Source organism: Panthera leo, chromosome A2 (genome assembly GCF_018350215.1).
Source record: "Panthera leo isolate Ple1 chromosome A2, P.leo_Ple1_pat1.1, whole genome shotgun sequence".
Lineage (NCBI taxonomy): Eukaryota > Metazoa > Chordata > Mammalia > Carnivora > Felidae > Panthera > Panthera leo.
Window position 1 is genome coordinate 153,754,000 of NC_056680.1, and position 14,459 is coordinate 153,768,458.

The 14,459-nt window shown below is 44.4% G+C and overlaps 1 protein-coding gene across 1 annotated transcript; it reads left to right on the forward strand.

Moving 5' to 3' along the window:
- Nucleotides 1-3,482: 3,482 nt before the first annotated feature.
- Nucleotides 3,483-11,659, forward strand: NDUFB2 (NADH:ubiquinone oxidoreductase subunit B2). The gene is made up of 4 exons (XM_042926615.1): nt 3,483-3,632; nt 8,657-8,801; nt 9,953-10,051; nt 11,578-11,659. The coding sequence occupies exons 1-3, from the start codon at nt 3,535-3,537 to the stop codon at nt 10,025-10,027; spliced, it is 318 nt and encodes a 105-aa protein (XP_042782549.1). The 5' UTR covers nt 3,483-3,534; the 3' UTR covers nt 10,028-10,051; nt 11,578-11,659.
- The last annotated feature ends 2,800 nt before the right edge of the window (nt 11,660-14,459 follow it).

Here is a 14,459-nt window from a genome sequence, read left to right on the forward strand (position 1 = left end):
ATTCTTCCACTCTTTCCTTCTCAAGGATGAAGTTCCTCCCCTTTGTCTTTTAGGGAGCAAAGAAGGTTTAGTTGCACATAGGATCATTTGGGGCAGTTTTTTTGAGGGGTATGGATAGCAATTTTACTTATCAGTTCTTTTTTTAATGTTTATTTTTGAGAGAGAGTGTGTGTGAGCAGGGGAGGGGCAGAGAGAGAGAGAGAGAGAGAGAGAGAGATTGATTGAGATTCCCAAGCAGGCTCCATGCTGTCAGCACAGAGCCCCTCGCGGGGCTCGAACCCACGAACTGTGAGATCATGACCTGAGCCCAAATAAAAAGTTGGACGCTTAACCAACTGAGCCGCCCAGGCACCCCTTTACTTATCAAGTCTTGAGGGGAGGGCACTCTAGTCAGGCAGTGAGGGGTTGGGGTGGCTCCAGATAGCTGGGGTGGGCAGTGGCACTGTTCAGCTTCCTCACGGGCACTCTAGCCAGACACAGAGCCCTTGTGTCCGGTGCACGTACACCTACGCTGTGAGGTGAGAGAGGGTCCAAGTGCAGGGTGGGTGCCGCCCTGAGCCTGTCTCAGCAGTACTGAGCTTTGCCTTAAAGCCGATGGATTTAATCAAACTATTGGTGGCATGTGTTAGTTATCTAACATCACATACAAACTACCCCAAACTTAGTGGCTGAAAAACAACAAAACTTAGTACCTCACAGTGGCAGGTCAGAAATCTGGGTGCAGTCTAGCCAGGTCCCCTGCTCAGGGTTTTGCCCAGGCTGCGGGCATCTTGAGTCTCCACAGGGGTGGGTGCGATGCCAGGCTCATTCACGTGGCTGTTGGCACACTTCAGTTCCTCGTGGGCTGTTGGACTGAGGGCCTCAGTTCCTCAGGAGCCATTATAGCAGCAGCCGAAAATGAACACAAGCTGTCTCAAAGAGGAGAAAAATGGGCAACAGATGTGCTTTAATGTAGGTAATTGGCTGATTTTTAAATTCAGCATCTTAAAGAATGCTACATCTGATTTCTAAAGTCATCTTCTTACCGAGAAAAGGCTACTTCCTTGGGTGTAAGTGGATAAAGGGGCAGCATGGTGGCTGTCCCCTGAAGAGCGACCACAACTCAATCCCTTCTAAAGTAGAAAGAATAAGGTTCATTTCTGTGTTACTAAAACCGCTGGACAGATGGGTTCCTTTCTTCTTTCTAAGACTTCTAGAGAAAGGGAGATCAAGCCTTTAAACGTAGGAAATGAAATGATACATGAAGTTGTGTGAACAAAAGTTTGTTTTGTTTTTTCTCTCCCCTCCTTGCTTCCTTGCTTTGTTTTCTATTCCCAGCCAAGGAATAGGTTCTTGATTTGGGGTTAGATGCTGTATGTTAGGTCACTTAGGGTCTGTCCCTAACTGACAGAGCCACCCAGGCGCCCAGCCCCTTTGGAATTCTTAAAGCGTGTCTAGAAAACAAATAGGCATCACTGCTACCTGGTCAAAATATTTTACTGATTGGGACCATAAACTTTATAGTAAAATCAGAATTTGTTAATGCAAGGCATTAAAGCTACGGGTCCTACAAATGGCCTATAAAACAATATTTTTCTTACAAGCATTATTATAATTATTTAATATTACAAGCAAGCATTGAAGTTAAAACTTCTTGTTTAGTAATTCAGCAAAAAAAGATGGGAAGAGTGGATGAATTTTAATTCCCCTGAATAGCTTTTGCTAGGAAGAAAGGAAAGAATAACAAAGAATAAACATTTCCTGAGTACATGTGGTGGGCTAGGTACTCTTAGAAGACTCGCACTCAGATGGGGCCACTGATACTCAGAGAAGTAAAGTGACTTGACTTTAATAGAGCTAATAGAGCTATTAACTCAATTTGACTCTATTCACTCTATTTGAACTCCAGATCTTCTGGCTTTTTTTTGTTTAAGCTGTGCTCCACCTCCCCCCCCCCCCCCCCACCCCGCCCCTTGGCCTTGCAATCACAAATTCATTCTTTGCTGGGATCGGGGAAGTTGTGTAGCTTGGGCAGTGAGCTCCCAAGGAAGAATGGAAAGCTCTGTCTTCCCAGTTCATGAACTTCATATCTTAGTGGTCATACATGTCACTAGAAAGGGTAAGTGGCTCAGAGGAAGCCATGCTCTTGTGTATCAACTGGAAAGTCAACTTTCATCCAGAGAATAGTGGATTCTCTCCTCTATACACCAGCTTACAAGTTGGGAGGGGAGAGAGTTCTACAGGGCCAGGGGTTAAATTAATAGGCTGCTCAGAAGGTCACAAGGCAACTCAGTAATCCCAAGCTTTATGTGAGTGTAACTCCAGGGAGACAGGTTTCCTGTTACAGGGCACATGGAGACCCAGATCTTGGCACAGGAAGGATGTCAGTTATATTCAGTGCACTGAAATCCCTAAATTTAGGTCTGCATTTCTCTCCGTAAGTATCCTCTTCTTCATGCTTGTGACTCTGAGAATGAAGTCTTCAGGGCTTAGCAAACGATGCATTTCAAATCTCCAAGGTGTGAGGCTGGCAGGCTAAGTTTATAAATTAACCTTGTGGGGGGTGCCTGGGTGGCTCAGTCGGTTAAGCAATCGACTCTTCACTTTGGCTCAGGTCACGATCTCAGGTTGGGGAGATCAAGCCCCAGCTGGGCCCTGCCCTGACAGCATGCAGCTTGCTAGGGATTCTGTCTCTCCCTCTCTTCCCCGCCCCCGCTCGCATGTGAGCACACTCTCTCTCAAATAAATAAACAAACTTAAAAAAATAAATCAGTTAATCAAACTTGCAACTTTTTAGGAAGACCATAACCGGTAAGTAAAGACCCTAAGAATTTCTGGGAGGGTTGGGGGGAGATGGTGGTGTGGGTGTCTAGAGGAGCTTAGAGTCCATCCAGGATTTAATAGAAGGCAATATTAGGAGACAAAAGTCAAGAATCTAGGGTTGGCTCAGGATCAGGGAATTAGAGCACTGCATAAACTGGAGGGCACGCTAACATGCAGATTCCTCGGCCTTGCTCCAGACTGAAGAGTATCTGGGATCGGGCTCCTTAGGTGATTCTGATGCCACCAGTCCATGTACTGGTATTTACGCACCACTGGCTGCTGGTTGGTAATCAAGTGGCAGAACAATAAAAAAAACGAAGACTTTAAAGAAAACTGTTGTGAGCCTCTTGCAGGAGAGGAGAGCACAAAGGACTCGCTTTGGGCAGGTCCTCTGCTTCAGAAAGGGTCTAGCAGCCTTAAGGGGGGTCCAGAAGGCAGTTAACTAGGGAAGAACAGGCAGAGGAGCGGATGGAGGTGGGAAAACACCGTGTAGATGAGCAGTCAGAGAGGAGCGAGTGAGCAGACTCAGTGTTGGTTTCCCAGCACAAGCGCGCCAAGAGGGTCTCCTAAAGCTGAGCCTGAAGCCAGGAGACTCCTAAAGCCTTTCCCCCGGCAAACGCCACCTTCTGGGAGAGGGGCGGGGCGACGTCATGACGTAACGGGGCGGGGCGCCGGGGGAAGTGACGTAAGAGGCGGTGCGGCCTGGGAACGGCGATCCGGACGCGGGCTGGCATGTCGGCTCTGAAGCGGTTGGCGCCTTTCTTTCGGGTTGGAAACCACTTGTTCAGAGGCCGCGGCTCCGGGGCGGCTGGAGGCACTGGAGTCCGTCAGTGAGTGTTGGCTGGGAGAGGGGCCCCGCCTGTTTCTAACGGAAAGCGCCGGTCTTCGGGACGCCCTCACCTTGACGCCGGGCACCTGGGCGGACCGGGTCTCTCCAGCGATCTCCGCCCCGAGGCATGCTGGGACTTGGAGTCCCGGTCCGTGACGTGGGGGCCAGGGAGAGCCGGGGGGCAGTGGGCGCCGGGGCACTGTTTGCTTGGCAGGTTTTCCACTGTGCGGGGGGCCGCTCCTGCCCCAGGGGAGCCTGCCTTTGGGAAATTCAGTTGAACGTGGAGGCAAGCTGGAGCTGATCTGGAAGCGAGAGCAGGAGTTGGGGGAGGCGAGGGCGTTCTGGCAGAGGAAACAACCTGTACGGTGTGTTTTGAAGCGTCAAGTGCGAGGCAAGGAGTGTCCGAAGTGCCTCGGGAGACCTTGGGACGTAGGGAGGGAATGTCCGCACGCCCGGCTGGAGGATTTCTAACGGAGGCGATAGCGATCCCAGCGAGGTTTTAATTAGATGTCACATAACCAGATTTTAATTCCATTCTGAATAGTTACTCTGGCTTCAGGGTGGAGGATGAATTCTCTTAAGGTTGTGGAGGTGATCACCCAGAGAGAGTGCCGAAGGGTGAGAAGAGAGCCAAAAGTGGATGCTTGGACAATATAGGAATAAAAAAAAAAAAAAAAAAGAAAGAGATCTTATTTTTTAGAACTGTTTTGGGTTCACAGCAGAATTGAGTGGTAGGTACAGAGACTTCCCATAAGGCCCCTGTTCTCATGCATAGCCTCCTCCATTATCAACATTCCCTATGAGAATGTTCCCTTTGGCAGAATCGATTGACACATTATCTCCGAATCCCATAGTTCGTGTTAGGGTTCACTCTCGCAACGCCAGAATTTAGAGAATGAGCAATAGAGGAGTCACCCGTGAGGCAGCCCAAAAATTCAACTGGAGATCATAGTGCTGGGATACCAAGGGAGGGCACTTCTGCCAAAAATGAATTGGTAGTGCAGAGATTCAGTACGAGCAGGACAGAAAGTAGAACGCCCGATTTTTACAGGTGATGTCCCAGGCCCCTTAGATCATCATCTACGTTTTTCCAAGAGGCAGGGTAGGGTAGTGGTTAAAAGCAGGATTGTGGCCTCAAACTGCCTCAATTCAAATGTCACCTCTGCCACAGTCTAGCTGTTTGGCCTTGGAAGTTTGTTTTTTTCTTTTTACTGTTTATTTACTTATTTTGAGAGAGAGAGCATGAGCAAGGGAGGGGTAGAGAGGGAGAGAGAATCCCAGGCCGACTCTGCACTGTCAGGGCAGAACCTGATGAGGGGCTTGATCTCAACTAACCGTGGGTTCGTGACCTGAGCTGAAGTCAGGAGTTGCATGCTTAACCCACTGAGCTACATAGGTGCCTGTCTTTAAAAAAAAAAAAAAAAAAAAAAAAAAAAATTGTTTGTTTATTTTGAAGGAGAGAGAGAACGTGAGCAGGGGAAGGGCAGAGAGAGAGGGAGACAGAATCCAAAGCAGCTTCCAGGCTCTGAGCAAGCTGTCAGCACAAAGCCGGACATGGGGCTCAAATCCATGAACCGTGGGATCATGACCTGAACCACCCATGTGCCCCTCTTTTTTTTTTTTTAAATGCTCTCTCCACCCAGTGTGGGACTCAAATTCATGACCCTGAGATCCAGAGCTGTGTGCTCTACCAACTGAGCCAGCCAGGCGCCCCAACGACCCACTTATTTCAAGTCATAGTTAAAACAGCAGGTCACTGTGGCAATAATGAAATGTGGAGAGTTCCTGGTAGTGAGTTTGAACTGTAATTCTCAAATATTATTTTAATGAATTTAACTGATGGGCCCTTGTATCTAAAACGTATCAAAGAGGAAGCCTGTTGTTACAATATATTGAATTCTCATCCCCATAGTTTGTTTGTAAAATGAAGTATTTATATGCATAGATAGGTCCTGAATAAATACTGTTAAATAAAATTGGCACATGATGGCATTACAGAAACAGTGTGATATATTCTTCAGGTCGTAAAGCAATGATGCTTGAGGGAGCCTTTTATTTTTTTTAATGTTTATTTATTTTTTGGAGACAGAACAAACAGGGGAGGAACAGAGAGATGGGGGAGACACAGAATCCGAGGCAGACTCCAGGCTCCAAGCTGTCAACACAGAGCCTGCCGTGGGGCTCACATCCACAAACTGTGAGATCATGACCTGAGCCGAAGTCAGCCGCCCAACTGACTGAGCCACCCAGGCGCCCCTTGAAGGTGCCTTTTAAAAGTAATATGTGGTCACTATTTAAAAACAAACAAACAGGGGCGCCTGGGTGGCTCAGTCGGTTAAGCGTCCGACTTCAGCTCAGGTCATGATCTCGCGGTCCGTGAGTTCGAGCCCCGCGTCGGGCTCTGGGCTGATGGCTCGGAGCCTGGAGCCTGCTTCCGATTCTGTGTCTCCCTCTCTCTCTGCCCCTACCCCGTTCATGCTCTGTCTCTGTCTCAAAAATAAAAATAAAACGTTAAAAAATAAAAATAAAAAAATAAAAACAAAAAATCCATATTACTCAGCCATAAAAAAATGAAATCTTGCCATTTGCCACAACGTGGGTAGATCCAGAGTGTAATGCTAAGTGAATTCAGTCATAGAAAAAGACCATATTATTTCATTCATATGTGGAATTTAAGAAAAACAAATGAGCGAAGGCAGGGAAAAAGAGAGAGGCAACCAAGAAACAGACTCTTAACCCTAGAGAACAAACTGATGGTTACCAGACAGGAGGTGGGTGGGGGGATGGGTGACCTAGGTGATGGGGACTGAGGAGGGCACTTGTGATGAGCACTGGGTGTTGCATGGAAGTTTTGGATTTCTATATTATACGTCTGAAACTAATATTACTCTGTATGTTAACTAACTGGAATTTAAACCAAAACTTAAGGGGTGCCTGAGTGGTCAGCCAGTTAAGCATCAGACCCTAGGTTTCAGTTCAGGTCATGATCACGTTATGGGAGATAGAACCCCACGCTATCCGCTTGGGATTCTCTCTCTCCCTCTGCCCCTACCCTGCTCATGCTCTCGCTGTCTCTCAAAATAAATAAAATAAACTTAAAAAAAAAGTTAATAAAAATTTAAATACATATGCAAAAATAGGAATCACCTCTTACACCATCCATTAATATTTTATGTAGAGCCTTCCAAATAGATGTGTAATATACTGGGTAAATACTTACATAAAAATGAAACTTTATCTCTTCAGTGTGGTATCATGCTGATGGGAATTCTAATTAAGAACTGTGTCTTTGATTCATAAAATGAGAAAATTATTAATGTTGTTTGTAGGCAGTATTTAAGAGCTTGGGCTTTGCCACCAAATAATCCCCCAGTGTTTTCATTTGTGAATATTAGTAACCATAGGCTCTGTCTATAGGGTTATGAAAATAAATGATAATGCATATAAAATGCTTACTTTGGTGTTTGGCACATGGTAAACAATATATGATGATTATTAATAACCTTTAACAATTAAAGGGAGAGGATAGGGGCGCCTGGGTGGCTCAGTCGGTTAAGCGTCTGACTTCAGCTCAGGTCATGATCTCAAGGTTTGTGAATTTGAAGCTCCCAGTTGGGCTCTTTGCTGACAGCCTGGAGCCTGCTTCAGCTTCTGTGTCTCACTCACTCTCTCTGCCCCTTCCCTCCCTTTCAAAAACATAAATGAACATTAAAAAAATGTTAAAAGAGTAGGAGAGGATAATAAGGGTGGTGGGTAAGAATGTATAAGGAACCATAGATCTAGTGATGTTCTCAAATCTACAGCACAGTTTGAAGAAATGTTAGTGCAGTTTTGGTACAGTTATTCATTTCTATGCTGCACAGAAGAGAACATTGTTTTACAAGCTGGGTCTTACCTGAAATGAAATTTGTGAACACTGTACATTTTATATAGAAATTCTCTTTAAACTTCTGTATCATAGAATATGTATAGCTGCTAAATAGATCTTGACAATAACACCATTCGGTACAAATTATATTACGTTAGAGTCCACCGATAATAATTAAAATCTAACTGAATAAAAAGACTGCAGCCCTTAGGGATTGTGTCCCCCAGTTTATCAATATTGAAATGAAAACAAAAACCAGGAAAAGTTGATTGGACTTACTGTTTTGAGGCTCTTTGCTCTGTTCAGAAGTATTAGCTTATTATTTATTTTTTTAAAGTAAACATTTGCTTTTATGTATTAAAAAAATTTTTTTTTAGGGTCATGAGTTCCGGCCTCACATTGGGTGTCAAGATTACTAAAAAAAATAAATAAACTGAGAAAAAAAAAAAAAGGATTTGCTGAGTCGTCATTCCCATATAGTGGTCTTTTAATAAAGACTGTAATAGAGCAGAGGACATAATTTGCCTTTGAAATAGATGGCTAAACAGAACAAAATTAATTTGCCCATTTGTTTTTCTGGATCAGCTAAGTGACGTACTGCTGCAGGTTCACTTCCCTGGACTAAAACTTGAGGCTGGTATCCCATTATCAACACGTTCATATTTCTGTAAAATACATGAATATTCACTAAAGGGAAATAATAATCTCATCAGTGCAGGCCAGTTTTTTGCTGCCAAACAAGTTTAAAAGCAGGCTTATGAAAAATGAGTTTCAAGGGACTGTGGAGGTCTGTCATCCTGTATTTCATGGAGGAGATGAGAAATGTTAGATTTAGGGGCACCTGGGTGGCTCAGTCGGTTAAGCGTCTGGCTTCGGCTCAGGTAATGATCTCACGGTTCGTGGGGTCAGGCTCCGCGTCGGGCTCTGTGCTGACAGCTCGGAGCCTGGAGCCTGCTTCGGATTCTGTGTCTCTCTGTGTCTGTCTGCCTGTCCCTGCTTGTGCGCTTTCTCTCTCTCTGCAAAATAAATAAATAAAACTTAAAAAAAAAAACAAAAACAAATGTTAGATTCAGTTTCTAGATTTAACTTTAAAATTTTGGATGATTTCATACTTTGAAGAGGCACCAAGCGGTGTAACATTTTGTTTTGCGTCATAGTGCCGGTGGCGGGGGGCATATCGAGCCTCGGTATAGGCAGTTTCCCCAGCTGACCAAGTCCCAGGTGGTCCAGGCCGAGTTCTTCAGTGGGACCATGTGGTTCTGGATTCTCTGGCGTTTTTGGCATGACTCGGATGCTGTGCTGGTAAGTGCAGGACAATAATTCTAATATATTAATAGAGTATTATAATTAATTAGATTGTTATTACTAATATATCAATAGCTTAGCTTTTTCATTTCCTGTCTGTAGACCGTTTTGCTGTCTGGATGTATCCCTTTACCATGTTGTCCTTGGGGACATGCAGAATCCTATTAACAAATGAAATACATGATCTCTGACCTTTTCTACCCACAGGTGTACAGGTTGGTAATCCATCTCTTATGGTTTCTGTTAGGTTGTCATATTCGGAAGGAAGACTAGAAACTAATTCTTTTACCTTCTGAACCAGGGGTTCCTTGGTGGGTTAAGTTTCAGACTTCAGTTGCTTTAAATGCTCAATGTCATCTAGTCTGTGCAGGGGCCCAGGGCAGCCAGATCGGGGTGGGAGAGACGTGGGCTAATTTGTCTTGAGAAGTTAGCTGCTGGTAACCTTCTAACATGTTACTAGCCTCAACTTAGTTTTTATCACCTTTGCACGGACTCTGTTCTCCAGGAAATTAAACCTTTCCACCGTTGAAATCTGTGCTCGTTGATCTAGATAGGAAAAAAATCTTCATACGCAAATCTTTGATGCATCGGCTTGATTCATGTCCCATTTCCCTTAGAACTCTGTGCTCTTGTCCCCCTGTAGGGAGCTGTTTGGTGTCTGAATTGGCAGCACGTGGACACCCCTAGCTCGCTGTAGGTCCGCTGTCAGGCCTGTATGTGGCTGCTTGGCCTGAGACGATGATGCCACCAGAAATGCCCTGAGTCGGGACTGAAGATGAATGAGCCCACCTGAGGCTTCCTGATCTCCCGTCAGGATTGACAGGACACTTTGAGACGTTATATTTTACCAGGGCTTTAACGCATTGTCGAGATGTGGGGTACCTTCTCCCTACCGTCCATCATGGGTGCATACTGAAATGCTGGCTCGGGCTGCTGGCTCCAAAATGGGTAGGCTTTGAAGTTCAGGCCACAGCTCATATTGAACAGGTTGAAGAACAGTCGGATGAGCAAATAGTATAGTAGAATTTGTTCCTGTGGCATGTCAGGGTCTGTGTGTAGGACAGCCTTAAATTTTTTTTCTTTTGAATTTAATTCACCGTATGGAATATATGTAGATTCTTTACCTTTTTTTGAACGGTTGTCCCCAGGGTCACTTTCCATATCCAGATCCTTCCCAGTGGACAGATGAAGAACTAGGTATCCTCCCTGATGATGAAGACTGAAAGTGTCGATTGAACTCTTTACAGGTGGGTATGCCCCACATTCCTTTGGAAACTTGTTTGCCTTGTGTTGATAAAAATGTTTTGACTTTATGATGGTCTTTCTAAAATCATGATGGACAATTAACTGTATTGTGTCTGACTTCTGCCTTTAGTATTTTCATATTTGCTGTCTCCTCTTCCTTTTCAATATTTGTTTTAAAAAATTCTCTTTTCCTGAGTCATGTTATGATTTAGGGTCCCATTTAGCCATCTTTTTTTTTTTTTTTTTTTTTTTTTAGTGTTTGAGAGTGCAGGAGAGGCAGAGAGCGGGAGAGAGAATCCCAAGCAGGCTCTGCCCACAGCACGGAGCCCATTGTGGGGTTCCGTCTCATGAATGTGAGATCACGACCTGAGCCGAACGTGAGTTGAACGCTTAACTGCCTGAGTCACCCAGGCGCCCCTATCTATTTATTGATCAAAGACTTTCTAAAGTATCAGCTCCACAGGGGGATTATAGTGGTGGATAAGGCAGATACAGAGCTTGCAGTTATGTTTGTAGTTGCAGAAATACCATGCTCTACTCTGAGTGTTAAAGTATAGAAAGTTCCAGCTTATGAGAAGTGTTACGATACGGAATTGTGTGGAGATTAACCCTAAACAGTAAAAGGTTATGGTCCTTTCATTTTTCCAAATTAGGAATCAGAGTTTTTCTTAGTTTGAAAGGAAGGTTCTACTAGAACCTTCAGGGGTTAAGACATTCTCATGTAACATGTTTTTTAAATCAATCATTGCATTAATAATTGCCAGCACTCAGAAGGCCTTAGAAATTGTTTTATTTATTTTCAGGAATCATTTTAAATGCTAGGAAGCATTAAATGAAAAATGTTCCCATTCCATCATACTATTAGTATTGCTATTATAATTTTAATTAGAAATAGCTTATTGAGGGGCACCTGGGTGGCTCAGTTGGTTAAGTGCCCGGCTTTGGCCCAGGTCATGATCTCATGTGAGTTTGAGCCCTGCGTCGGGCTCTGTGGTAACAGCTGAGAGCCTGCAACCTTCTTCAGATTCTGTGTCTCCCTCTCTCTGCCCCTCCCCTGCTTGTACCCTGTCTGTCTTGCTCTGAAAAATAAACATTAAAAAACAATTTTTTTAAGGAAAAAAAAGTAACTTATTGACATGAAAATTACAGCAGTTTTAGGGTATGTGGGGAGGAGAGGGAGAGGAAAAAAATGTCCCCCAAGGGCAGGTGGTTAAACTGTCTCACAGCTTGTTTTGTGTCTCTGGATTTACCGTGGGTAAACCAGGGGTCTCCGTTAGCAGGACCCTCCTTCCCTTTGGTAACGTGACTGCCAGCACAAACCTCCTCTTCTTACAGATTTCCCAGTATTCTCACACAGTCATTAACATTTTATTTTAAAGATGAGACTGTAAACCCTTTGAGAAGGTACTCTATAAGACTACTCTCATGATTGGTGCTCAGTGAATGCTTGAATAATTGAATAAAAGTTATGGATTTGAATTATTGAAAATAAAAGTACTTAAAGCTTTCTACTTTTGTTTCCCTGCAGGAGTCGGGCGAAAGTTTCAAGCGATTGAGGACTTCATATCGTACCTGAAAGTTGTACATTAAAGTGTTTTGGTCAACAGTGAGGAACTGAGTTATGGATGTTTCTGATAACGACAGCCACCCTCTATGGATTATTTCCTATGCTCCCAACTGCTGTCCTAACTGGTTACAGGCCCCGTCACTGGATCCTCTGGGGTACCCCATGGTGTAGACAGACATTAGCTCCACTTCTCAGTGAGGAAATTCAGGCTCAAGGAGATGAAGTAACTTTGCCTTAGGGTCACACGTTGATGAGTAGTGACATTAGGCCTGGCCCTGCACTTAACTGCAGAGCGATACTGCCCTCCTAGTGAATGTTGTAGTCCTATGTATGTTGACAGTTAACGTGAAAACTCTTGCCACTTCTCTACTGCTGGTGTTTTCTTGCCCGACATACAGAGGTGAGAGGTTTGTGTGGTCCATTTCTTGTGTTTATATTATCGCTTGTGGGCTGGGCGGTGTTAAGTGGCCGTTTGTGGACCTGAGATACATGTCTAACTAGGAATTCTTACGACTGGAGGAATGGGAGATACTGGTGAAATAGGATATTCCACTTGTTCTAAAATGTGTTTCGAAATACCTTCCAACTTTCTGTAGCATCACAGTTCTGATAGGACAGAATTTTCTTCTGTCCACAGATAAAAATCTGCAGTATACAATGGCTTCATGATTTGCCCAGAAACATAACTGTTCATATTTTTAATTTAGGTTTTTAACCACTGGAGTGTAGGCAATACATTGCTGAACAAGACCCATAAGATGATTTTTTTTTTCATGTTTAAGGTTTTTGATTTAGAGAGAGAGCAGGAGAGGGGGAGGGGCAGAGAGAGAGAGGGAGACAGAATCCCAAGCACAGTCTGCGCTGCCAGCACAGAACCTGATGTGGGGCTTGAACTCACAAAACCATGAGATCATGACCTAACCGAAACCAAGAGCCAGATGCTTAACCGACTGAGCCATCTAGGCATCCCAAGATGACCCGGTTCTTAAGGAACTTAAAAGACTTTAGGAAGGGAAGACAGACACAAATTGATTACGTGAGATTTACTAAGTGCCCCGAAGGAAATGATGTTGGGTGATGTGCTACAGATAGGTGGGTACTGATCTTTTGGGTGGGAGGCACCTGAACAGGTAGGAGAAACCATCTGTGTGAGAGTCTCAAGGGGAGAGTGCTCCAGGGACAAGCAGTCGCAAGAAGCAAGGTCTAGGGTGGGACCGAGGTCACTATGTTTCAGGAGCACAAAGTCCGGTGGGGCTCCAGTAGGTGAGGAGCCCAGGGGACTAGATGAGGTTAACAGGTCATGGTTGCAGGTTTGGATTTTATGTTCGATGCAGTGAGAAGCCTCTGGCAGGCTCTAAACAGAAGTGATCCTTGGTCCTCAGGTGTCAGGAGTAGGCACAAAGGCAGCAAAGCTGAAGCAAGGGGAACAGTTTCCCCCTCCCCCCTCCAGCTCCAGTAGTCAAGAGCCTGTTGCCAGACACTTCTTTTTGTTTTGTGTTCACTTACCTGGAGAAGAGGGCATGGTCTCAGCTGTTAAGTCTGTAAGATCTTTAAAAAGCCGTCTCTTCTCTGTACTTTTTAGGTCTAATTTTTATTCTCTCTGCGCCCCCCCTCCCCCTCACAAAGTGTTTTATTGATCCGTACTCATCTGTAACCCCGAACTCAAGTAAGATAGTCCCATTAACCTCTTTGCCTTAGAAATCAGAGTTGCCTGATTTGAATGAAAGGTAACTTTAAAAAGCCTCCACCCTATCACATTTGACTCGAACCACCCAGGGGTTGGGGTGCCACCCCTGTGGAGTCGAAAGTCTGGGTATAACTTTTGGCTCCCCCAGAACTTAATGGCCTACTGCTGACTAGAAGCCTTACTGGTAACAGGCAGTTAACATGTTTGGCACGTTATGTGTGTTATATACTGTATTACAGTAAAGCTAGAGAAAAAAACAGAAAATACGTTTATAGTACTGTACTGTATCAAAAAGAATCGTGTATAAGTGAACCATTATAGTTCAAACCCATGTTCAGGGGGCAGCTGTACAGCTTATGGGAAAATAAAGTAGGAGAAGGTACCAAAGCGTGACGTACATGTGAGCGATGGCTATGTAGTTAGAGAAAGCTTATGGCTTAACTATGGGCCAGGCACCGTGGCAAACACTTTGCACATGTTAAGTCCACATTTTATAGACGAGGACACTGACCTATAGATTGGTAACTTGCCCAAGCTCACACAATTGAGAGCTGAGGTTCAGATCCTGGCTCGCCAGCCTGGCTCTAGGCCGAGTCAGCTTGTGAGAGTCAGTACAGCATTGTGTGAGCCTTTTTGATCATGACCTACTCGCTAATTTTACACGGTGGCCTAGAATATATGCTTGTGTGTATAATCCAAAAGTTTTATGACACAGTACTTACCTGTGATACACACTACTTTCTCTTATTCTAAAATGGTTAACTGAGCCAGGTTCTACCACCCACTAAGGGACTCCGTTTGAAAAACTGGCACAGTGCTTCATGAATTCAGTCTGGGGTCAAACTTGCTGGATCTGACTCACTGCTTTACCATTTACTTGATGTGACTTTGGGTGCATTCCTTATTTGATCTCTTCTTCAACTTCCACATTTGTAAAAGGGATTAGATTAAATGTGTTAGCACATGAAGCCTCTAGAACCACATCTGCTGTGAAGGAAATGATCTCTAAATGTAAGCAACTGTTATTTCTAGACCACTGGGTCCAAGCCAAGTTTATGGTGACGCTTGAGTCCCAGTCCAATTTTATAGGAAAGCCTCAAACTTTCCTGTAACTTGTCAAACATTCCCGTATATGCATACTCCGAGTGTTAGGGTA

Excerpts from the sequence above, each read along its gene's own strand:
- NDUFB2 (XM_042926615.1), top strand. The coding sequence starts at position 3,535 with ATGTCGGCTCTGAAGCGGTTGGCGCCTTTCTTTCGGGTTGGAAACCAC. Across the intron at positions 3,633-8,656 it reads GGAGGCACTGGAGTCCGTCA|TGCCGGTGGCGGGGGGCATA; the intron begins GTGAGTGTTGGC and ends TTTGCGTCATAG. Across the intron at positions 8,802-9,952 it reads ATGACTCGGATGCTGTGCTG|GGTCACTTTCCATATCCAGA; the intron begins GTAAGTGCAGGA and ends GGTTGTCCCCAG.